At 49.7% G+C, this 9,165-nt stretch overlaps 1 protein-coding gene and 1 long non-coding RNA gene across 2 annotated transcripts; one reads left to right on the plus strand and one right to left on the minus strand.

Annotated features, from left to right (window-relative positions):
- Positions 1 to 876: 876 nt before the first annotated feature.
- On the minus strand, positions 877 to 6,408 carry Gm39227. Its single transcript, XR_879107.2, has 3 exons — positions 6,010 to 6,408; positions 1,011 to 1,140; positions 877 to 893 (listed from the first exon to the last, which is right to left on the minus strand). It is a non-coding gene; the product is annotated as a predicted gene, 39227 (long non-coding RNA).
- A 962-nt stretch (positions 6,409 to 7,370) lies between these two features.
- Mt2 (metallothionein 2) lies at positions 7,371 to 8,320 on the plus strand. Its single transcript, NM_008630.2, has 3 exons — positions 7,371 to 7,628; positions 7,880 to 7,945; positions 8,089 to 8,320. The coding sequence occupies exons 1-3, from the start codon at positions 7,601 to 7,603 to the stop codon at positions 8,178 to 8,180; spliced, it is 186 nt and encodes a 61-aa protein (NP_032656.1). The 5' UTR covers positions 7,371 to 7,600; the 3' UTR covers positions 8,181 to 8,320.
- Positions 8,321 to 9,165: the final 845 nt, after the last annotated feature.

Genomic DNA, 9,165 nt, shown 5'->3' on the forward strand with positions numbered 1-9,165 from the left:
AATTCGAAAGTACAGGAAGGCTTTGTGAGGCCTGGCCTTTATTCATTTATTGATGAGTTGATCAAGAGTTTGTTATTTGGGCATTTTCTTTTTGTTTGTCTTGGGACTGTCCCGAGTACACCGGACTGACCTCAAACTCACCTGAGAGTTACAGATGACCTTGAACTTGTGTCCTGCATCTGTTCCCAAAGTGCTGAGATTCCAGGTGTGATCCACCTCAGTCAACTTCCTGTAAGTATCCCAGAATGTCTTTACCCCCACAACTCTCCTGCCTCAGCTCCACTAGCACTGGGTTTCCATGTGCCAGGATATGCCCGTTAGAGTGAGACCCAACTGGTAGACAAGTGTATCTATTCTAGATACATGGGGCAGTAAGTGCAAGGAGCCTGGAATCCAACAGCAAGCCATTGCCTTTGGCCATGGTAGCCAGACTCTGAAAATTGGCCCCAGTGATCCCTAGCTTGGGATACCATTGAGAAGCCCCTGTGAGGGTTGGGCCCAATCACTTACTTCTAATGACTAAAATACTACAAGAGCAATGGAGTGTTGTAAGACTCCCGAAGCTGGGCCTCCGCTCAAGTCCTGGGATGAGCTGGCCAACACCCGAATGACCGGAGAGAAAACCACACCTGATGCAAACTGCAAGAGGTTTTATTATCAGCTAGCTGAGAACGAAACACACACACACCCCACGCCTAGCAGGGCAGGGGAGTTCAACCCGAGCAGTGACAGTAGGGGGCTTTTAACAGCTAGCTGAGGAATTGGGAGGAGTTGGGAGGAGAGTTGGCTACAGCTCTTTGGGGGAGGGGGGTGGGGGGGAGTGTGCTGCAGCCTCCTCTCCAGTGTCTATCTCCATGTCCTTGTAGGTCTTCCTACAATTATCGCATCTCTGGCTGTAAGGCACAGAAACAAAAAGGCTTTTTGCTGGCTATAGAGAACAAAGAGCTTCTTTCTGGTTGTATTTTTAGAGATCAGGGAAAACAAGCTTGGGGAAAGTCCAGGGGCCTTACCTTCCAGGAAGAAACACTCTAAGTCGAGGTCTCACAGTGTCACTTCCACAGTAAGGTAGATTAAAACAGACTGGCTTCTGATTTTTTTTTTCCCCCATGAGACAAGGTTTCAGTATGTACACTGCATTACCTAAGATGGGGCATGAATTTAGAGATTTATTTTATGTATATGAGTACATTGTTGCTGTCTTCAGACACACCAGAAGAGGGCATCGCGTCCCATTACACATGGTTGTGAGCCACCATGTGGTTGCTGGGAATTGAACTCAGGACCTCTGGAAGAGCGGGTCAGTGCTCTTAACCATTGAGCCATCTCTCCAGCCGGGCATGAATTTAAGATCCTCTTGCTTCATCTGAGTGCTAACACGTTTGCACCACCATGCCCTACGCACTCACAAACAGCTCTTTGGGAGGGACAGTCTCAAGTTCAGGGTGGCCTTGAACTTGCTATGTAGCTAAAGATCACCTTGAGTTCCTGATCCTCCTAAGTGTTGGGATTACAGGCATGTGCCACTGAACCTAGTAAGAAATCGTCCTTCAGAATCTAAGGCTTTATTTGGCTGGCAGAGATTAGCAGTGACATATTCTTGTCTGATGGTTTAAAGTGACAAGCTTCCTCCCCACCACTGTGCCCCCATGTCAGGGGAGAGGAGAGCAACACATCCCACCGTGGGTGCCTTGCAGTCACCTAACCCTGGAGCTATGCAGGTGAGATCACATGGGCAGATACTTCTTTTTTTATGTTTTTTTTTTTTTCCCAGTACTAATGTACTTGCTGACAAATGCGTTACCATGGAGCAGCTAACCAGCCCCTGCTCCATTATATGTTTATAGTTATCTTATTTGTACAACATATTTTATGTATGCATTTATTTACTTCCTGTACTTTTTGAGTCCAGGAAGCCTTTGAACTTCTCGTTCTCTCTCAGCTCTGGAGTCGATCAGATGACAAACCTGTGCTGACTGATTTGGCTGGGCAGCTCTTGAACAAATCGTTAGCTTTCACTAAGGATGAATGGCAGACAGGCTATCCTTCCCTTCTTTCTTGCTCACCGTTTACAGCAGGCACCCTCCTGGGCCCTCCCACCTACTCATTATCTTTGGAGTGAGAGCCATGTGGCAAGAAGTCCAGCGAAACCCCAGCTATCAGCCCAGGAGATCCTCGGTCTCACACAACAGCCAGCAATGATGCAGTACTAGATTCAACCACCGGAGGGCGCATGAGTGCAAATTTTGGTCCAAGTGGGATGACAGTCACCCAAGTAGGAGCCTAGATTTACAATCTGTGAGCCAGAGGGCCCAGTTAAACTTTGCCTAATTCCTGCCTCACAAAAACTGTGTGTATGGCAGTATATCTGTGTTCTTTTTAGCTGTGAAGATGTGGGTTAATTTTTATTCAGTGATAGAAAAATCGTGAAACTACAAGATAAAGACAGGGTCACAATCAAAGCAAAGCAAACTTCAGCCATCCAATCGCTGGGATCCCCTCACAATCTTTTGGGCTCTCCCAAAGGATTTGGGTCACTTCTCCAGCTCTGCCCTCTGCAGCACAGAGTCTCCTCCTGGCTCTACTCCACAGCTGATGCTGTTCTTGGTGCTGGTATCCCATAGTACTGACATCTCCAAATTGCTGGGGTCTTCGGCTTCAACTGAGCTGCACTTTCACCAATAGCCTCTCACTGGCTCTCTTCTTCTCTGCATGAGCCCTTCAACTGCCACTGAGGCTGTACCTTCACCAATGGCTTCTCCTGGCTTCTCCCAGTGCCAAGCCTTGGCTGTTCCTCGTAACCCCTTCATGACTTCAAAACCAGTTCCACCTAGGTGACCCTTAAACCACCAAGTTCAGCTGCCTGCACAAGGTGTGACCCTGGCCATGCATGCTTCTCTGTGCTGACTCTCAGGAAGCACTTTGTAGAAGATTTCACCTCAGTGATGCTGGTCTCTTCTTAGTCAGCCGACCAACATCCAGTATCCCGACAAAGCAAAGGTTTCACTTTAGTGGTTCTGATCTCTTGTTAATCACAGTTGGTTCTTGAGCCTCAGTTAACTAGAACCATAGAATCCCAATTCAAAATAACAAATGGTCGAATGGCGTCTTTACTCTTCCCTCTGAAACTTCACAAGGCAGGCAGGCCTCCATTGTCTGCATTGCTATATATATATATATATATATATATATATATATATATATATATATATATATATTTTTTTTTTTTTTTTTGGTTTTTCGAGACAGGGTTTCTCTGTGTAGCCCTGGCTGTCCTGGAACTCACTTTGTAGACCAGGCTGGCCTCGAACTCAGAAATCCGCCTGCCTCTGCCTCTGCCTCTGCCTCCCAAGTGCTGGGATTAAAGGCATGGTGACCGCCCGGCAGCCCTCAACATTTTTATCTTCCAAACTTCCACAGAACAGCTCACCAAGCTTTGAACGTTCAGTGGCTTTTCTAGCCCCACCCAAAGTCCTTCCACAACCCTCCCCAAAATAACACGGTCAGGTCCGTCACAGCGCTACCATATTATCCTGGTACCAACTTGTCTTAGGGTTTCTATTGCTGTATCGAAACACCATGACCAAAGCAACTTGGGGAGGAAAGGGTTTTTTCCGCTTACACTTCAACATCACAGTTCATCATCAAAGGAAATCAAGACAGGAACTCAAGCAATCTGGAGGCAGGAGCTGATGCAGAGGCCATGAAGGAGTGTTTACTGGCTTGCTTACTCTTTATGGCTTGCTATAGGACCCAGGACCAACCAGCCCAGGGATGGCACCACCCATAATGTGCTGGGCCCTCCCCCCAATAGGTCACAAATCAAGGAAATGCCCTACGGGCTTGCCTAGAGCTGAATCTTACGGAGGCAGTTTCTCAATTGAGACTCCCTTCTCTCTGGTGACTTTAACTTGTATCAAATTGACACAAAACTAGCCAGTACAGGGGCATTGGCTCTTTGGTGCTAGGAATAAAGCTCTATTTGCCTCTTATGCATAAGGCCTGAGCTTCATCTCCAGTGCCATAAATGAAAGGAAGGAAGGCAGGGTCTGGAGAAACTCAGGACTATAAATTGCAGGCCAGACTGGTACAATGAGCTCAAGGATAGCCTCAGCCACAGGGTGAGACCCTGGTAAAGAGAAGGAAGAAAGAACTGACCATCTGTGCTTAGAGCTGAACCTTTGTCCTTGGAACCCCCCCCACCCCCCCCACCACCACCTATAGTCCTGGTTCCATCCCCGCAGCCCAGAGAACAAGTCCTCTGTTCAATGCAGGATTAACACGAAACGGCAAGTCATGTGACCTTCAGGATATGCTCATTAGACTGAGACCCAACAGGTGTTAACGTCACCTATCGTAGGGAGCTGGGTTGAGTTTGGGGTTATTTATTTATGGCTGGTTTTGTTTGTGCATTTGGATTTTGGTGCCCTAGATCAAACCCCGGGGCCTCAGGCACACTACGTGCCCTGACAACTCTGGAAGCCCTGTGCCAGGGTTCCAGGGAGACAAACTGACAATGACTTAGCACAAATTCAGATAAGAGTGTCTCAAGGCACTCCCTATTAAAGGGGTGGCAAGACAGTGAGGCTGCTGCTGCTGCTGCTGCTGCTGCTGCTGCTGCTGCGGAGGCTCTCTAAGGCAAGGTGACTCTAAGCTCAAGCATCTACCTCCTGAATGCTGGAATTAAAGGTGTGCCCTGCTACCAGCATCACTGGTTTGTTTGTTTGCTTGTTTTGTTTTTCGAGACAGGGTTTCTCTGTGTAGCCCTGGCTGTCCTGGAGCTCACTTTGTAGACCAGGCTGGCCTCAAACTCAGAAATCTGCCTGCCTCTGCCTCCCGAGTGCTGGGATTAAAGGCGTACGCCACCAAGCCCGGCTTGGGCTGAGATTTGAAACCTCAAAGCCCACTCCACTCCTAGTGACACAGCTTCTCCAACAAGGCCACAGTTCCTAATCTTTCCTAAATAGTCCACCAACGGAGACCCAAACGTTCAAATACATATGCCTATGGGATGGAGGGAGGCTGGAGGGAGTCGTTCTCATTCAAACCACCACACAGATGAGAGGAAAGATAATTCCTGCCACCAGCCTAGGATCTGCACACACAGGCCCATGAACTCAAATATTACTACACACGCAAATACACACACACAGACACACCAACATGGAGAACAGAAAATAATCAAACCAGATGATGTTTGTATGCGGCCTTTGGGTTTTGGTACCATCTGACTCTTTGACAAATGTATAAATTGAGGTTCTGAACCACTCAGGCTGGCGGGGGGCGGGGGGGGGGGTAGTACGCTTCTAGATAAAGCATTTACATATGTGAGTTCAATGCCTGGGATAAACGAAGGGACAGAAGGAATGGGGGAGGCAAAGAAGGAAGAAGTACCCCAAGAGCAAATGTGGGGCCAAACTCCATCAGGATTTGTCTTTCTGGAAGCTTAGTTTTCCCTCCTCTTTGTGGTGTTTTTTGCTTCGGTGAATGACAGATACCAGGGTGGTGACTTCTTCAAGCTTTTATTTATTTACACATATATTTTTTAAAATGTCATGCTGGGGATTAAACGTAGGGTCTCACATATGCTAAGCAAGCCCTCGACCTTACACTTCATTCCTAGCCCTTATTCGTCTATCTATTTATTGTTAAGACTAACAATAAGTATATACCCAGGTCAGCCTGACTTTCACAATCCTGGCTGGGCCTCTGAGTGCTAAGATTACAAGCCTGGGTCACATCATTCAAACTTGACTTCCTTTTTCATTGTTGCTTGTATTTTTTGTTTGTTTGAGACAGGGTCTCACCTTATAGCCAAAGCTGGACTGGAACTCACTATGTAGACTAGGCTGACCTTGAACTCACAGAAATTTACGTGCCTCTGCCTCTTGAGTGCTCTGATTAAAGGAACTGGCGGATACATCCAGTCTACGACGTACTTCCATTTTCAAAATCTAAGTCCTAGCGGGAAGTGAGAACTGGGCAGGAATAACCGTACCGTGGGTTAGTTACCTCCATGAATTTACGGGACTTGGCCAGCGGTGACTGCCAACAACATCCTGGCTTGAGGCTGGAGTTACAGCAAAGACTGCTCTGGGGTCAGTCTGGAAAGGGAGCACGGGAGCCCAGAAATCAATCCGGTTCAAGTTCATAGCCAGGGCAGCCACAGAAAGTGCCAGGAAGGGAAAGGACACGGTGTTTAATCACACAATCCATGGACAGCCGTGGGCATCCAGTAATGCCTGGAATGAGTCAAGAAGGCATTGCCCCAGTTTTCACTAAGAGCTGCGAGGACAGCCTGTCCTGTTACAACCCACCCACAGCCTCCGTTGAAAGTATCCGAGTCGGCCTGCCGGGAAGCTTCCGGCACCAGTTTCCTGGCTCTGCAGATGACACAGACATTCCAGCTATGACTTCCAGTCTGATTTCAGCAGACTTAAGCAAGTGGGGAAACACCATGTACCTCCAGGGGAAGAAATTTTGGCTGCCATCTCCACCCTTCCCCTCAGCATCCACCCGTGGGTGGAGGTGGGTCGGGTTACGTGGGGCTTTCCATCCGTGTGTTTCAGAACACCACCATCTGGCCCTTCCTACTTGGCAAACACCCTGGCAAAGGGCCCTGGTCCATATCCTCCCAGAATGGACTGCTTTCGTTCTCTTGAATTCCACCTCCAGCAAAGACCCCCACCATTTTTTCCTGTCACTCGCTGCCCTCCCCCCGCCCCCCAAGAGTAAGTCTTAGCACAAGGCTTGTGTCTATGGTCTCTAGTCTCTTGACAACTGGCTGGTGCCTTAGTGGATTCGAACCCTACACTCATCTTGGGCAAGTGACTATGTGACTGCGTCTCCGTTTCCACTTTTCTACGGTGAGAATAATGAACACTCCAACCAGCGTTTGTAAGGAAAAACGACAGCTCTTACGGTGCCCGCAGCACGTGACACGCAGGGGGGCAGGAGTACATCACCAACAGCAGTTAAGCCAGGGGTAGGGCTGGTTTTTGTAACCGGTTCACACTGCCAGCTAAGTTTTCCTGTACGCAGGGTCTCCAAGCCCCGCTTTCACCCAGGTTAGCACACAAGACATGCGCGGAAACTGTGTCCCCGTGGCGTGATCTGGGCGGCCAGAGGTCTCGTCGCTCAGCATCGCCTCTGCACCCGGCCCCTCGGGCCCCGGGGCACCGCAAAGGGCGCGCGCGGGAGCAAGCAGGTGTCCTGGAACCGGTTCCCACCGGATCGCAGACCCTTTGCGCTCAGCTCCTTTGCTCTCAGTCCCTGAGCCCAGAGAAAGGGGGTGTGACTCAGCGCGGGGGGTGGGGGGAGGGCGTGTGCAGGCTCTGTCCCACGAGCAAAAAGAGGGCCGCTTGCAGAATTCGGGTCGTGCGCAGGCCCAGGGGCGTGTGCTGGCCATATCCCTTGAGCCAGAAAAAGGGCGTGTGCAGGCGGCGGGGGCGCGTGCATGGTGCCTTCCACCCGGGCGGAGCTTTTGCGCTCGACCCAATACTCTCCGCTATAAAGGTCGCGCTCCGCGTGCTTCTCTCCATCACGCTCCTAGAACTCTTCAAACCGATCTCTCGTCGATCTTCAACCGCCGCCTCCACTCGCCATGGACCCCAACTGCTCCTGTGCCTCCGGTAAGGGGGACTGCTGACGGGATTTCTGGGAGAGCTAGACAGGCTTTTTGGCCCCTCCTTTAGTAATTACTTTAAGGGTACGACCGGCTACCCCTTCCGAATGAATTCTGAAGCACTCCTGCTCCTTTAAACTAGTCCTTGAGATAGTGGCTCGCCTACCCGGGTGATTTGCCTCACCTTCCTAGGAGAACAGCGTTCAGGTACTCCCGGGTCCCACTCAACCGCGCTCACTGACTGCCTTCTACTTTTAGATGGATCCTGCTCCTGCGCTGGCGCCTGCAAATGCAAACAATGCAAATGTACTTCCTGCAAGAAAAGTAAGTTGGATCTTCTCTGCCATTTCCCCGTCACTCTCCTGGGGTCCCTAGCCCGCCGCGCCGCGCCTTCCCTCCCGGGAGCGTTCAGGTGGTGTGCCTCTGACAAGGTTTCTCGCTCACGTTCAACTCTTCTCTCCCCACAGGCTGCTGCTCCTGCTGCCCCGTGGGCTGTGCGAAGTGCTCCCAGGGCTGCATCTGCAAAGAGGCTTCCGACAAGTGCAGCTGCTGTGCCTGAAGGGGGGCGGAGGGGTCCCCACATCTGTGTAAATAGACCATGTAGAAGCCTAGCCTTTTTTGTACAACCCTGACTCGTTCTCCACAACTTTTTCTATAAAGCATGTAACTGACAATAAAAGCCGTTGACTTGATTAATTCAGCTTGTCTCTGTGCATTGGTTAAGGGCTGGCAGAGGCGTTGAGATGGGACTGCAGCAGCTGAATTTGAGCTAGTCGGATTATATTTCTCTGGACTTTGACCGCCTAGAAAGTGGTCATGCAGAAGCATGCATTGGTCACAGAAATGGGCCATTCCTACTGGGCGTGTGTGTGTGTGTGTGTGTGTGTGTGTGTGTGTGTGTGTGTGTGTGTGTATTGGGGATTAAACCGAAAGCTTCCTGCTTACTAAACCCAGGTGCTCTAATGCGCCACATCCCTACCCCTAATTATTTTCGGTTTTTAGGCTTAAAGTATGAAATACCTGTAAATAAAAATGGGAGTGAGTCAGATATGACGTCTCCCACGAGTAATAACCCCAACACTTGAGAGCCTGAGGCAGAAGGACCACTAACTCTGAAGCCAGCTTGGTCTCAAATTTTGGTGACCTTTGGTTTTGAGGCCAGATCTTAACTGTGTAACCTAAGCTGTCCTTGAGCTTCTGCCTTAGACTTATAAATTCTGGGCTTACAGACTAAAATCCATTTTTAAAAATTCAGTAACATGGGCTGGCAAGGTGGCTCGGGTTAAGAGCGCTGGCTGCTCTTCCAGAAGTCATGAGGTCAATTCCCAGAAACCACATGGTGGTTCACAACCTTCCATAATGAGATCTGACGCCCTCTTCTGGTGTGTCTGAAGTCAGCTACAGTGTACTTAAAATAATAAATCTTAGCCGGGCGTGGTGGCGCACACCTTTAATCCCAGCACTCCGAAGGCAGAGGCAGGTGGATTTCTGAGTTCGAGGCCAGTCTGGCCTACAAAGTGAGTTCCAGGACAGCTAGGGCTGCA

This window comes from Mus musculus, chromosome 8, assembly GCF_000001635.26.
Source record: "Mus musculus strain C57BL/6J chromosome 8, GRCm38.p6 C57BL/6J".
Lineage (NCBI taxonomy): Eukaryota > Metazoa > Chordata > Mammalia > Rodentia > Muridae > Mus > Mus musculus.

Bases quoted from the DNA above. Each gene is read 5' to 3' on its own strand.
- Mt2 (NM_008630.2), top strand. From the start codon at position 7,601: ATGGACCCCAACTGCTCCTGTGCCTCCG. The intron at 7,629-7,879 runs GTAAGGGGGACT...TTCTACTTTTAG, and splicing joins CAACTGCTCCTGTGCCTCCG to ATGGATCCTGCTCCTGCGCT. The intron at 7,946-8,088 runs GTAAGTTGGATC...CTCTCCCCACAG, and splicing joins ATGTACTTCCTGCAAGAAAA to GCTGCTGCTCCTGCTGCCCC.